Source organism: Cryptotermes secundus, unplaced genomic scaffold (assembly GCF_002891405.2).
Source record: "Cryptotermes secundus unplaced genomic scaffold, Csec_1.0 scaffold512, whole genome shotgun sequence".
Classification (NCBI taxonomy): domain Eukaryota; kingdom Metazoa; phylum Arthropoda; class Insecta; order Blattodea; family Kalotermitidae; genus Cryptotermes; species Cryptotermes secundus.
In genome coordinates this window covers 216,950-232,513 of record NW_019735563.1, presented here as the reverse complement: position 1 = coordinate 232,513, position 15,564 = coordinate 216,950, and the positions used below count along the sequence as shown (strand labels likewise).

Sequence of the window (15,564 nt, the reverse complement as noted above, 5' to 3'; positions counted from 1 at the left end):
TTTTTTTATTTATAGTTATTGACAATCTGAAATACACATTTCTTTAAGCCAATGTGCTGACTAGTGTGCAGATTTTCAGCTTAATTAATGCACACCTTACATGACGTGAGTGAGCGACATCCATCGATGTTCACCTCATAGCCATAGGTCTTGCGGTGATTTGCGTTTTAGACGTCTGTTAATCTGTGGAAGTAACAGGCGACGAATAAGTGGGTTGTCATGTTCTGTAAGTTTGTTGACGTAGGCAGAGCTGTGTTGGTGGATAGCTTCCGTGACGTGCTGTACTTTGAGGTCAGTATGTAGAGTGCGGTTTGAGATGCACCAGGGTGCAGCGGTTATGGTTCTTAGGCTTTTTGATTGTGAACATTGGATGATGTCGACTGTAGATTTGAATGCGGTTCCCCATAGTTGGATGCCATATGTCCATATAGGCCTGATAACTGTTCTGTAGATGAGCAGTTTGTTTGAAAGGGAGAGGTTGGATTTTCTGCCAATCGGCCACTTGAGCTCTGCAGCTTTGACGTCCATCTGCTTGCGTTTCTTGAGAATATGTGGGCGCCAGGTAAGTTTGCTATCTAGGGTGATCCCGAGATATGTGATCTGCTCTGCTTGTTTCACGTTTTCCTGGTTGAAGTGGACTGGGGGGCAAGTACCTTTGCGGAGCGTGAAAGTCGTGTGTGTGGATTTGGCACAGTTGATTTTGACTTTCCATTTGTCTGTCCACTTCTCTATGAGATGTAGGTGTTCTTGTAGGTTGGACGAGGCTAGGAGTGGATCTTCATGGGCGGCAAAGATGGCCGTATCATCGGCGAATGCGCCAATCGTCGTCATTGGTGTTGTGGGCAGGTCATAAGTGTATAAGTTGTAGAGGAGAGGTCCAAGTATGCTTCCTTGGGGGACTCCGGCTTGGATCGGGAGGGGGGTAGATGTTTCCTCATGCATTCTGACAACAAAGGAGCGGTCGCTGATGTAGGATTTGAGGAGATTGTAATAAGTCTGGGGAAGAAGTTGTTTTATTTTATAGAGGAGACCAGGATGCCATACTTTATCAAAAGCCTGGGCTATGTCTAAGAAGACTGCTGTGCAGTAGTGTTTATTGTTGAACGCGGCAGTGATAATATCAGTGATTCGATGAGCTTGTTGTATAGCTGAGTGGGCTTTCCTGAACCAAAATTGGTGATCTGGGAGCCATGATTGGAGGTTCGATTCTTGAGCAATCCTGGCTAGTATAGTATATCAACCAACTAAGCTACCGCGTACCCCATTCTATAATTCTATAATGTAAAAGCCGAAGTTCACAGGGCAGTGACTATGAAAAATAATACCCTCTGGGATATTACGCAGAATAGTATGGTGGCAGTTTATCGACGTTTCGGAGTAGCACATCGAGTCCACCTTTCAGGGTACTACAGTAAGTCGCACAGAAAGAAGAGCGACAAGATACCACGCCTCACAGTCACATGAGTGAGAACCTCAAATTGAGAGTCTGACACAACTTAATTTGGACTGACCTGGATTCCTTTTCTGAAGCGGAAAGAGTCCAAAGATTTTCATGGTGTATATAACGGCCTTCAACTCGTCAAAGAACTCGGAGGCTGTTTCCTCTGCTTCAGGAATCGCCACGATTGTTTCATCTTTGGCCAGAGAAGATTCATCAAGATGGCGCCATTTTGTGACTTCCGGTAGATCGCATTTCCGATCATTCGGAAGCTGTGATCCAATTCGTTTGAGCTGCATCACCTCCAGAATCACTGACAAGTGAAATTAATTTTGTTGGTCATTGGATATAACGGTAAAGTTGGTCATGCGTTTAAGCTGCAGCGGAGAGTAGGTCTCTTGTAATTGGCCTTTGGGCTTCTAAGTCAATACATGAATAAATGAGTACTTACTTACTCATGGAGCTGAGCCCTTCTTGAGTAGCTGACAATTGTGCAGTTACTCAAGAATTTCCCAGCATTTTATGGAACCCGAAGGTTCATTACCGTGTTCACAAGAGCCTTCCACTGGTCCCTATCCTGAGCCAGATCGATCCAATCTATACCATCCCATCATATCTCTCTAAGATCCATTTTAATATTGTCCATCCAACTACGTCTTGGTCTTCCCAGTGGTTCCTTTCCTTATGGCTTTCCCACCAATATTCAATATGCATTTCTATTCTTCCCCATTCGTGCTACATAAACAAGTAATGAATTATTATTAGCATAAACATTAACATTATGACACCTTTAATCTCATTACGCTGTGTATGTAATTGGCATCGAGGCTTTTGAGTCAGTACATTAACCACGGCCGATCAAATTAGTTCCTGGAATAGAACCCAAAACTTTATTGGGAGGGTTTAAAAAGAGGGCCTCCCACTCGTCTGAGCTGGCCATCACAAAAACGCACAAGTCACAAGCGTCATTTTTCTAGGATGCTAGACTGTTTTGAGAAACAAAATTATCTGAGTTTTTTTTTACGATAACCCGCGAAATTCTGTGCTTAAGTAGAGGCCTTGCGACGAGCTGATCACCCGTCCAAGGAGTCCTACCGTCTGTAAAATGATCCTCAAACTGAAAATCAGAGGCCAGAACCCAAGGGGGCCACATGCAAACAAAACTACATGCAAAATCATAGTTTTATATATTGAATGTACTCACTACATGCCATGAAGCTCTGTAAGACTGACGTGTGGGTGTATCTTCAATAGCAGAATCCCATGAATGCGGTTTCCTTTTCGACCGGTCAGTTTCTTGCATTGTAACGCACTGCGCTAATGTACAGATACACCTCTGACACTTGAAGAAGCGATGCGGTGCTGATGTCACGGGCTCGCGGCCGTGCTGGGACAGTCTGTGTGGGCCCCAGCGGTTCGTGGCGCCTTGCCGTGAGCAACCCGCATGGCGAGCCTTCTCTCGCGGATCTGCGAACATTACTGCAACAGATGTTACAGTGCCCGAACTGTCTAACTCCACGGAGGTAAGTTCGTCTTGGGAAACCAGCATTTGTTCAGTTGGGTCTTTTATCGAGTTCGGATGTTCATTACCTTATACAAAACAACCCGTCGCTTGTCCCAATCCTGAGACAAAGGACACCAGTCCATCCTACAATCATATTTCTATAAGATCCATTTTAATATTATTCTCCCCTCGAGTTGTGTTCAATAGATCCCGCAATAATCGTATCTTTGACCGCCAGTTTTCTATAAGTTGAGCATGTATGCTCGTATGCTACACTCAGGTTCATCACTGAATATATTTGTAAACTTAGAGGAGAGGTCAATATTCTGGGAGATAATACCGCAATGTTGCGGGTTCGATTCCCCATGAGATCAGTATATTTCTTAAGTAACCTAAACCTTCCCGCAGCACAATGACCCTGGGGTCGACTCAGTCTCTAACAGAAATGAGTACCAGGAATCTTACTGGGGGTAAAGGGCGGCCGGTGCGTTTGTGCTTGACTAATTAAGCACTATATCATGAAGGCTTATATGGGAATGGGTGTATAGATCCACGTTTCCTTGACCTCGGCTCTAGTTGGAGGTGAGTGTTCAGTTTCATGCTCGGGCCGCTTTACCTCCAGGGAAAGAGCCCCTGGTACTCATTGGATAAGGGGCGGGGTGTTCAATGAGAAACGGGAAACGATTTCAAGGCGACAACGGCGTCTAACTGATATGATATCACAGAAATGAGGAAAACCGTAAAGAAACTTCAGACAGGAAATCTGCTGTCCTGGAGGATAATCGAACAGAACGCCTCACAGATTGGAGTGAAGATCTTTACCGTTAGTCAACCTGCTCGGGTTTTAAGGTCCGATTCTGGCAGAAATACTTTTCGCCGTTTGTTTACGCTAGAGAACACTACTGAAACTGGCTTCCTTTTGGGTTCAGCCAATTGGTAAACTGATATTCTTGGCGGACTGTACAATGGAAGTGTATAAACATGAGACTGCTGTTCCATTATGTAGGCAGCATCTTATACTTTGATTTCTATGATCTTTGGAACCTCTGTCAGTGGACAGGCTCTTTCATCGCTTTCGGGCATAAACACTGGATGTCAGGTAAATATTACGTGTGCATGACATCACCTTATATCTCCCACAGGTACTCCAATAGCAGGAGGACCATCAGGGTAGGAAATGAGAAGGAATGTTGCTCCTAGCCGCTAGACCTGTACGTACATGAAACCCATTTGGGCCGCCAAGCAAGGTTATCCCCTAAACACAAGCAAGACAATTTGGTTACAAATTTACGTTCCAGTATTTCAGGAATATCCGGTCTAGAAAACCGAGATTAACGGCCATGGGGAATCGTTGAGCTGACCACGCGACACGCTCTATCCGCTACAGTTGGCACTAACTTCTCCGACAAGCGGCGGTCGTTCGGTCGGCATAGTTCGCTTGCGGACTACAGGCCACGGAGTTTGTTTTTTATTTCAAGAGTTTATTTATCGGCAGAAATATTCAGGATATAGCGGAATTTTAATTTCTGTAAATTTATTTACTAATATTTCTCTTCAAATTTTTCATCTTTTCCAAGATTCCATGGGCGAAGAAGTATATATGTGGCTTAGTTAGTTAGTTATTGGAGAGGGTGGGTTTCCCCATGTACTTAGACCAGTATTGGTCCATTGTGCTTCCCTCTATGATATTTTACCAGTCTCTATACCCTACCGATATTGGTGCGTACCATCAGTCCCGACCGAGCCAGCGAGTTCGGCCTCTACTGGCTTGGCGGTATCTATAATGCTTCCCCCATCTATCAGAGGCGTTAGAGACTACTGTTGGGCGGGAAACGTCCTTGAATTTGGCTCAGTGACCTCCTTTGGAGATATGAGGTTCTTTTACGTGCCGTAAAGCTACGACACGGGACCCACGGCTTAAAGTCCCTCCCGGAGGACTTGTTCCCTGAATTTTTCCGCCCTTAAAAATTCCACGACCTCCGCCGGGTTTGAACCCGTGTACCACGAGTCATGAGGTTGGAACGTTACCTCTAGACTACGGAGGCCGCTATATAAGTGGCTTACTGACATACCGTATGTGTGTAGGTCATAACAGCTTCTTCCAGATCCTCACTATCACTCACCCTACCATTCGGCTCTGTAGGGTTCATCTGCTGAGAGCAAAGACTAAGTCTCTTGTACTGAGGCAAATACTGGCCTATTGTACCAGCCCCAGATGATGGATGAGAATAGGTAGGGGAACCGAAGTACCCGAAGAAAACCTGCCCCATCACAACTTTGTCCACCACAAATCCCACATGACCTGACCCGGGCTCGAACCCGGGCAGCCGCGGTGGGAAGCCAGAAGCTAACCGCTTGAGCTATGTAACGGCCTGACAGCACAGTAAAATAAACCACAATTTCAGGGTTGATAGCATGAGTCACGTGACCATGAGGGTTCTGGCGGAATGTTCCTCCGGTCTAAGTGGACCAACCCACAATGATGCTTCAGAACTGCGCTGAAGTCGGTGTTAACTATAGATTGGGCCGCGCCATAGCTCAAGCGGCTAGTCGCTGATTTCCCACCGCGGCGGCCCTGGTACGATCCCGGGTCTGGTCAAGTGGGATTTGTGGTGGACAAAGTGGCGCTGGGGCAGGTTTTCTCCGAGTACTTCGGTTTCCCCTGCCAATCTTCATTCCACCAATTGCTCCACAATCACCCTCACCTATCATCTGGGGCTGGTACAATAGGTCAGAAGTGGCCGCAGTACAAGGGACTTAGTCCCACCCCACTAGCAATAAAAAAACTATAGATTCTTGCTAGCTCGTGCTTCGACATATTGAAAACTCAGCAAGAAATAAAAGACGGCGTTACTCGACGTAACCATAGCTACGGCATTAACTTCTGACAAGTGTTATAGAAACTGATGTTATATACGCACGCTATTCCCTCAACAGACGGGGGAAGGTACCAGGAACCCCTGAAGATATAAACCGATAAACAGCCACGGTTCGTGTTCTAATCTGCAATTATCAGTTTATATTGCAAACATTTTATTTAATTGCAACGCTACCTACTATTCACTTCACAAATATTGTGTCCTCTGGCATAATATCTAAAAACGTAAAATTATAATTTTGTTTGTTGTTTTGTATAGGTGTAAGAAGCAGTATTTAATATTAAGGTAAGAATATAAACTGGGTATGCTCGGGAAAAGGATGCTGAGGATAACGTCTGGACCTGAGAGGCAAGAAGTTGTTGAAAAATGGAGAAAATTACGTAGTTAGGAGCTTCATAATTTATATCCCTAGCCGGATAATGCATCACATTAACTCATCCACATCAATATTTTACCAATAATCACAGAATTGACACGATACAATCAAACAAAGGCTCATCGCTGCTTCGTGACGTACTAACAGTTTAATGCTCGACAGTTCGTTGCTATGGTAATCTGAAAAAATGCATTATTGCAGACCTTTTTTTTTCTTGGCACTACAGCTCCAGTGGGCCTAGGCCTATCTCCATGAACATTCGGTAGGACTCCTTGGGCGGACGATCAGCTCATCGCAAGGCCTCTACCATTACAGACCTTTCATCTCACCATTATACTTACTTACTTACTTACTTACTTACTCATGGAGCTGAGCTCTTCTTGAGGAGCAGCCAATTCTGCAGCTACTCGAAAATTTCCCAGCATTTTATGGAACCCGTAGGTTCATCACCTTGTTCACAAGAGCCCTCCACTGGTCCCTATCCTGAGCCAGATTTATCCAATTCATACCATCCCATCTCTCTAAGATCCATTCTAATATTGTCCACCCACCTACGCCTTGGTCTTCCCTGTGGTCTCTTTCCTTCTGGCTTTCCCACCAATATCCCATACGCATTCCTTGTTTCCCCCATTCGTGCCACATGACCTGCCCACCTCATCCTCCCTGACTTGATCATTCTAATTATACTTGGAGAAGAGTACAAGTTATGAAGCTCCTCATTATGCAGTTTTCTCCAACCTCCTGTGATTTCATCTCTCTTTGGTCCAAATATTCTCCGCAACACCCTGTTCTCAAACACCCTCAGTCTATATTCCTCCCTTAATGTCAGAGACCAATGCGTCCATTTTATGTACATCGCAAAAGTGACATATAAAAATTTAAAGTTATTAAGATACGGTCATGAACTACAATTTACTATTTCCTCGTGTTTTGCGAGACAAGTTTCAGGCTGGGTTATGGAAATGGGAGTATAATATTCACTTGTACTTCCCAACATCGCGTTTCGAAGCGTTAAACCGTTACGTGTTATCAAGGAATCTGCAGCGCTATTGTAAAATTTAGTGCTCAAAACGTAATTGGTCTCCGTTGTACTTGAATATTCCAGGAACTGAGATAACTGTTCGTCTGACTTCGTTAATTATTTACACGAATTTCTCCGCCTATTGCGTTTAGAGTTTAAGAGTTCATGCATGTATAATACTGCAGTGTTGGCAGGTCAATAACAATTGCACACAACGTTCTTACCATAGGGGGCAAATGTAAAGGAGAATAACATAAAGCAGCGTTGTGATCCAACAAAACAAAACGTAAGTGTGGCCTTCTGTAACACTGTAGGGTAACACAGTACATAACAGATAAGAAAAAGTTAAATCTATCCCTGTAACAGACTCTGGAAGCCCATAGGGTTGTGAGACGTCGAGGTTCCAACATTGTCTTGACCAGCTGTGTCAAACATGCGGCCCCCATAGCCACAAAGTGCGACCCCTCAACTTTTAGAGCTAATTGATATTAAAATCAATATTAAAATTTTAGTAGAAATATTTTTTGTAAAGACAATTTCCCAACAGACCAGAAGACAAGAAGTCTCACGCAGATATAAATTAGCAGCCTGCAGGAAAAGTGATTCTGAGAATTGCAGAAGGGTTTGTCCAACTAACGGTTTGTAAAGTTCGTGAAGGACAAACTATTGTATTTCAGTAGGTTAATGCACTAAAATCCGCACAGCCTCACCACCCCAAGTATTTCCAAGAGTCCCTTTTGGAGGCGTAGTAATAATACAAGGAGGGTGGCAACTGACAGAGAAGTGCAAGGGATTTCTACCGTCAAAACTAGCTTGCAACCCCCAGCCATTTTTAATGGGCTGCTAGCAAACTTTCACTTTTATGACCATTGAGACAAGATACACCTTCCTACTAGTCCGGTAGTCTCTTGTACATTGTCATTCAGTTCATTTTCACACTGCGACAGGTGCTGATGTTACATTGTGATGAACCTATAAAGGTTATAATTAAACATTTAATTATCAACTACGAGTATCAAAATCTAATGTATATTTCTATTTTGAAGTGCGGCCCTTGACTATTATTTAGAGGGCTGAGGTGGCACTCTGTACAAGTTGAGTTTGACATGCCTGGTCTAGACCTTCCGCTCGCAGATGACGGTGAGGTCAGCCTTATGCGCCGGCCGCCATTTACCACCAGGAAAATTCATGGTACTCATTTCTGTTAGGCATGCCGCACACCGGCATGCGTCGAGACATATAACAGTCAAGAAACGATGTCTACGTCATGACGCAAAGAAAGGAGCACAGTTGAAATGAATGAGATCATGAAAACCGCTGCACACCGGTATGAGTCATGATGCTGACGTCAGCTTCATGCTGATGAATCACGAATGAAGCAAGACTGCGTCTTCTGTCTCATGTCTTGATGCTTGACGCAGTTGGTGTGCGGCCGCCCTTAGAGACTGAGTCGACCACAGGGTCATAGTGCGGCTGGAAGGATTAGGTCTATTGAAAAATTCAATGACCTCATCGTGATTCAAACCCGCGACCTTCCGGCTTGTGCCTCAACCGACTACGCTACCGCGTGTCCCAAACAGCACAGTACCTCTTGTCTCTCAATTAAACCACTGATATGCTCTTGATGAATTTCATGTAAGACTTCATCTTGCTATGCAGGCACAAATTTTCTGTAAGAAACATTGTAATACACATGTACATATACACTTTTTACTTAGAATGACCGATAGTGTGACCTCCCAGAATATTGACCTTTCCTCCTGGCACACTCTGTATATCAATATATTACGATGTTGCATTCTGAAATATATTTTTGACATACTTTATGGTCTCATATTAAAAGATGATGTCATGTTCAGCTGCTTCAGAGCAGAGGCCATGAAGGACAGAAATGGAGTGGTAATATTTCCCCGTGAGGAAATTTTCCGCAACACCGGGCCTCATGAAGCATGGCTGAAGAAGAACGTTGTGCTCCCGACTGCGACACCACCTGCTGCCCGTCAACCTGGTTACTTTGCTTCCGACATGAAGCCATTGTTTCGAGTGTACAGACTTCTAGGGATTTTCCCAATTAATATGAAAGATTCAGGTAATATCGAACAGAGGGCCTGAAGGGAAAGCCAATGAACTACAGCCCTTCTCGAGAAGTTAATAATCGTTCAAATGGCGAAGAGATTTACAGAATTTTATGAAATTTTAAGGTTCACAAAACTTTGTTTTGTCCCTATCCAGAGCTAGATAGTTTCTTCCAGGTCCATTATTGTCCAGGTTATACCTTCAAAAGGTCCCTTCCCTTTAGGATTCTAGATTAAAGTTCTGTATTCAATTCTTACCGCCCCCACGCTTCGCCCATCTTATCCTTCCAGATTTTCCTACCATAATAGTATAGAGGATGTCCCAGGAATTCAATATTCTGGGAGCTCATAATATCGGTCATTCTTTCAAAAAAAATTGTATGTGTGCATGTGTTCAGTTCTGAACGGTTTCCGAGCTGTTTCACTGTTCACTGTACAGACGAGCAACACGCCATGCCCTCACACGAGTTGCAAAGTGCATTGATGTTGCCAGTGGAATTTTAGAAAATTTTATGCTAGGTAAACTGTTCCAACTTTGTCGCTTGAACCATAAATAGCTGTACAGAACTATAAGGTTTATTTTGGACTCTATCCATCGTCTGGTATATATAAGACAAAAACCCACAACGTTTCGGAGACTGGATCTCTCTCCGTCCTCAGGTAGATGGGGCAAGATAGACCTATTCAGTTGGGCCCGTTAGAAAGAGCTAGTCTCAATCATTACACTTATATATACTTGTCTTATATACCAGACGATCTATAGAGTCCAAAATAAATATTATAGTTCTCTAGAGCATACACCATCGTCAGAATCCTTTAAAGTCTAATGAATACCGGTATTAGAAACAGTACGTAATATCTCTTTCTTATTAACAGTTTTGGAACTGTACAGCGAAATAGCTCTATCTCGGAAACCGTTCGAAATAGGACACATGAACATATGCACTTATTGCTTACAATGACTGACACTATGACCTCCCAAATATTGACCTTTCCTTCTGGTACACCCTGTATAGTGAAGAATACCTCTTCATTCTTTGGTTTCTTATTAATTTTTTCTTCTTCTTAGGTTCAAGTATTCTCGTTAGCACCCTGTCAAACATGTGTCGTCTGCTTCTGCTTCTGCTTATGCCTTCTGGCTTATTCCGTCTTCACCTGAATCCATTTATCCATCTTGTACGTGTATTATGTATTCCTATATCTGTGTGTCTTTTCTCTCTCTAAACTTCAGAGTTTCTTTTGAATGCTCAACGAATGCACGAGTATCGCCATGATTTTTTTTCCAAGGGAAAGCAGCCCCTTCTCAAAGGGCCACATAATCTGCTCTCACAGTTTAATTCCCTTAGGGCTGTTTCTACTCATCCTCCTAAGTACTAGTACTTATGATAGAAGAATATTTTTAAAAAACTTTAAATTATTTTAATATTAGCATATTTCCTTAATTTTTTCGACGAATGTATTTGTTTTGTTGCTAGTGGGGTGGGACTAAGTCCCTTGTACTGCGGCCACTTCTGGCCCATTGTACCAGCCCCAGATGATAGGTGAAGGTGATTGTGGAGCATTTGGTGGAATGAAGATTGGCAGGGGAAACCGAAGTACGCGGAGAAAAACTGCCCCAGCGTTACTTTGTCTACCACAAATCCCACTTGACCAGACCCGGGATCGAACCCGGGCCGCCGCGGTGGGAAGCTAGCGACTAACCGCTTGAGCTATGGCGCGGCCTTCGAAGAATGTAAGTCGTCCAGCTATTGTCACATGCCACTTTGAATAAAGAGATCCCGCTGAGTATAACGAGGGCCACGTCAGCGTGTGCAGTGTTGTGTACAGCCTAGACAAGAGTTATGCTCCAGACATCCATATCTGCTGACTAATGAATACGTAATTACCACAATTTTTATATAAATGGATCTTAAACTTGTAGTTCAATATCCCCCTTTCAGGTAACAAAATCTCAGCCCCCCTTGATATGTGGCATAATGTTTTCTTTTCGAAAATTAGAAAAAGAATTAGTTTAACTTCAATTTGTGTTATTGAAATTCATCTTAAATCACTGAACAATATTATGTGTTGTAACAAAACGATGTAAATTGTTAATGTTTTTTTTTCGAAAATTAGAAAAAGAATTAGTTTAACTTCAATTTGTGTTATTGAAATTCATCTTAAATCACTGAACAATATTATGTGTTGTAACAAAACGATGTGATTTGTACAGCTCAAAATTAAAGTAACAATTCTGTGCACGCTTAGGGTGAAAATATTACAAAGACGACGGGCACTCGAGCCCCCCTCCCTCTTTGGATCCTTATACGTCCCATCGTTTGAAAACCGATGTTTTCTGAGATTATTCGCTTTCAATAATATCCAGATTCTTAGAATTACTGCATATAGTAGAAACTAGAAAACAAAACAACGTTTCGGAAACCGAATCTGTTTCCTTCTTCAGGTGAGTGGGGAGATACCTACTGTGTTGAGTAACTTAGAAAGAGCTAACCTCAATCACTGGACCTTATCTCTTTCTAAGAGACTAAATATAGGCGTCTCCTCCTTCACCTGAGGATGGAAACAGATCCAGTTTCCGAAATTTTATGTTTTCTAGTCTCTAGAATACCGAAAGATGGACCGTCTTCGGAAAACTGGTCATTCTGAGCGTCATACACTATCGTCAATATCCGTCTAATATCCGCATCGTTAAATGCAAAATAAATTAGTTTGTTGTTATTTTGGGAGGGCTGATCACTGATGTTATGCACACAATAATTCCCGGGATATTTTCCCCCTAGGCTATGCAGAGTTCCGGCTGCTCTGCCCCTTGATGCTGTACACGGTGTTCGTCCAAGCAAGCATGATGGTAGCTGCGGCCTTCTTAGCCAAAGACAGGCTGGAATATATTACAAAAGAAAATCCGAACTTCGGGCAAGTGCTGACGGAGGCCAGATATCTCGTGTCAGTTCTGTATATTTTCTTGTGGGCAGTTGCTAACTTGCCAGAATCTGGTATCAAAGCCCAATTCATCTCATCGTGGACTGATTACCAGGTAACAAAACTTTGTAAACTAAGAATTACGAATAAACAGCAAAGCTGTCTTTGTGCTTAATTAATTAATCACTATGCCTTGAAGATATATGGAGAAGTGTAGGTGAAATTCCACCATTCTTCACTTCGGCGATAGAAGGTGAGTAATCAGCTTTACGCCCCTGCCGCTTTACCCCTTGCAAAATCACCCCCCCCATACCCATTGGATAGGCCCCAGAGCTGGTCTAGACGCTGTGGAGAACAGAAATATATTTCCCCTGCTGGGAATCGAAACCGGCCGTCCGTAGCACGTAGCTATACCGACTGAGCTATCCGGGATCCTAAGAATTGTGAATATAATAAACATCTTAAATTAAATTGCCAAGAGGTTTAATGAAATATTTGACAATACTGTCACGTATTTAGGGGTGTGTCTATAGACGGGGTATGGATTGGTTATTGGATTTATTAAGACAACTCCTAATTACAAGTAATTATAGTGCTATGGCTGATCCACACACTTCACAAGTCACTAGCACACGCCAAGTCATCTCAGTCTTTTTTAGCTGTTTCCTGGCAACGGATTTATAACACAGCAACTATAAGAGTCTCACTGAATTACACAATCCAGATATTACACATACAGTCTTCTCTTCACAGCCGGAATTTCAACTCTCAACTAACTGCATCGTCCCCCAATTTTCTTCATTACAAACACAAAAATTAAAATTGTACCAAAATGGAAACGAAGTACATATTTTGCGATAAATTTCTTTAAAACTTTGTGACCGCTACGTGTTGACTTCATTTTCTGGTGGTAGAAGCGACTATAGTGTGGGGCGCATGCGTACCGGGATCTTCTCGCATAAGTTAGGGAGTGTGGTCTTGACCTTATTGCGAACTAGTGGGGTGGGACTAAGTCCCTTGTACTGCGGCCACTTCTGGCCTATTGTACCAGCCCCAGATGATAGGTGGAGCAGTTGGTGGAATGAAGATTGGCAGGGGAAACCGAAGTACTTGGAGAAAACTCGCCCCAGCGCCACTTTGCCTACCACAAATCCCACTTGACCAGATCCGGGATCGAACCCGAGCCGACGCCGTGGGAAGCCAGCGACTAACCGCTTGAGCTATGGCGCGGCCCTGGTCTTGACCTTACTATCATCTTGTGGAGCCTATGTTCGTTATTCTGTATGTTACCCAACAGGTTGTTTATTTGGAGTGAAGTGCCGATACGATAGAGTCTACTTGGTTCTAATTAGAGTATACTGTTGTGAAGACTGCATACTTTTGCATACATTTTGTGTGCCTCATTTATTTACGATTTTCCATGTGGCACTTGACACAAATACATTTATAAGTTTGTTTCAGATCCAATCAAAATACAATTTAATATTCTTTTAGGATAAAAATATATTTTTGTTTTGGTCTTCTGAGTTATGACATCAAACATTGAGCAGATATTTCGTACTGATCTTTGCTCTCAATTTCAGAGACAATATAAGGCTGCGGTAGGCAAGCCCCTTGATCTGAACTTGAGACAACAAATGAAAACAGAGGCTTTGTTCATAATTGTTCTCTCTTCTGTCGAAACGGCCTTCATGTTCTTCTCGCTGGACAAAATCAAACTCTGGTACACAATTCCAATCTCGTACTGCGTGCTCTCATGTGTGCTGAACACTGGCTTATGGAGAGGCACAGGACTGGCCCTGGTTACAGCGGCAAGAAGCCTCATAGGAGATTTGGAACAGGTGAGTGGAAAATGACAGAGGGAGAACAAACTATAGGCAGCCTGCCAATTGTGATCTGGCCACGTTCTAACCCTTTAAAAACTGCTAAAGTCAAAGTTACCGTATTTACGCATGTATAGGCCGCACATTTTTTGCCAAAAATTCAAGAGGAAAACTGGGGTGCGGCTTATATTCGAAATATTCGAAATCACACTTCATTTAAAAAAAATTATATTCATAATTAGTAATACAGAGTGTTCTACTTCTGAAATAATATTCCAAGAAAATTATTTTTTCTATAATTTCTGTCTGAATATTGTGCTGCGGCCTATACACGCACGCGGCCTATACATGCGTAAATACGGTATTTTCTGACCGACGGTCAATCGGCCAGTCTGTCTTGGTGTCAAGCACCCATTTGGTACCCAAGACCAGATTTTTATTACTGTGAGACAGTTGCGGGTTTGTTGAAGTGGAGCGCCTTCTCTGATGAGAGGACGGGTCTGTCGTTTACAATAGCTGCTGGTCCTCGCCAGCGGAGTTATTCGCCGGTCCAAGTCCCGCGGGATTCATTGCATTATTTTACTGCCTCCGATTCGAGACTTCCAATCTTCGAACCCAACACCCCGGGAGATTACAGACTGTGAGAACTATACCAGAGAGAAGTAGTAATGGGGGGGTGGGGTAGAGGGAGAGACTACATTGCCAAAACCATGTCATGACCATAGTAAGTAAGTAAGTAAATAAGGAAGGAAGTAGGTATAGTAAAGTACACCCTCCCTAACATCAGTTAGCTACAGGACACAATCCTGAGTCAGTTTAATCCAATTCATATTCTGTCCTCCATTTCTTTTTTCCTTGGCACTACAGCCCCAGTGGGCCTAGGCCTACCTCCACGGACTTTTCCGTTCACTTCGGTTTTTCTAAACCTTACACATTCGGTAGGACTCCTTGGCTGCGTGATCAGCTCGTCGCAAGGGTCCTCAATTTCCATAAAATTAAAAAAGCAGTGTAGTGAAGATTAAATTCTTAGATGTGACGCCATGAAGTCTCGTAGGAGTTCACCAACCTACTGTATATATCTTCAGAATCGAAAATAAGTCAAAGAAGTAGACCTTCCTGCTTTATACTTATTGGTTGCTGGGCTTACTATATTATCCTGATGAAGTAGTCAGTATATTCGTCCGAAACGTTGGTAAATTCCTACCAGACACTATATGACGTCACATCCCAGATGGTTAGTAGTATTCACAATCAACTTCCGGAATGATCTCAAATTCAAACAGGTTGATTTCATAATGGTATCCTCTTGATTTGCAGGTTCTAGGCATGTGTGAATTCGAATGCGCAGAAAAGATTGCAGAATACAGGATGTTATGGTTAAAACTGGGCAAGTTAACACAAGACCTAGGCAACTGCATGGGTTTTACATACGGAACACAGGTGAGTCTAAATTGTCCATGCAGTTGCGTCATACCTTCAGTAGCCAACCTTACGAAAGAAAAGTCCCTGTATGTTCAACGAGCTCCACG

The 15,564-nt window shown here is 43.0% G+C and overlaps 2 protein-coding genes across 5 annotated transcripts in view; one reads left to right on the top strand and one right to left on the bottom strand.

Annotated features, from left to right (window-relative positions):
• LOC111869601 (gustatory and odorant receptor 22) overlaps window positions 1-2,754 on the bottom strand; it is an 11,146-nt gene extending 8,392 nt beyond the window's left edge. For 2 of the 3 annotated variants that reach the window (XM_023861244.2, XM_023861246.1), the window contains exons 1-2: window positions 2,643-2,754; window positions 1,512-1,751 (exon numbers count right to left, since the gene is read on the bottom strand). In XM_023861244.2, coding sequence (XP_023717012.1) covers window positions 1,512-1,751; window positions 2,643-2,652 — 250 coding nt within the window. In that variant the 5' untranslated portion in view covers window positions 2,653-2,754. The remainder of the gene's footprint in view (window positions 1-1,511; window positions 1,752-2,642) is intronic. The other variant, XM_023861245.1, reaches the window with a different exon arrangement.
• Window positions 2,755-2,794: 40 nt separating this feature from the next.
• LOC111869600 (gustatory and odorant receptor 24-like) overlaps window positions 2,795-15,564 on the top strand; it is an 18,683-nt gene continuing 5,913 nt past the window's right edge. Inside the window, exons 1-5 of one of the 2 annotated variants that reach the window (XM_023861242.2) lie at window positions 2,795-2,961; window positions 9,078-9,307; window positions 12,074-12,327; window positions 13,796-14,053; window positions 15,353-15,475. In XM_023861242.2, coding sequence (XP_023717010.1) covers window positions 2,804-2,961; window positions 9,078-9,307; window positions 12,074-12,327; window positions 13,796-14,053; window positions 15,353-15,475 — 1,023 coding nt within the window. In that variant the 5' untranslated portion in view covers window positions 2,795-2,803. Of the gene's footprint in view, window positions 2,962-7,350; window positions 7,505-9,077; window positions 9,308-12,073; window positions 12,328-13,795; window positions 14,054-15,352; window positions 15,476-15,564 lie in introns of those variants that run through there. The other variant, XM_023861243.2, reaches the window with a different exon arrangement.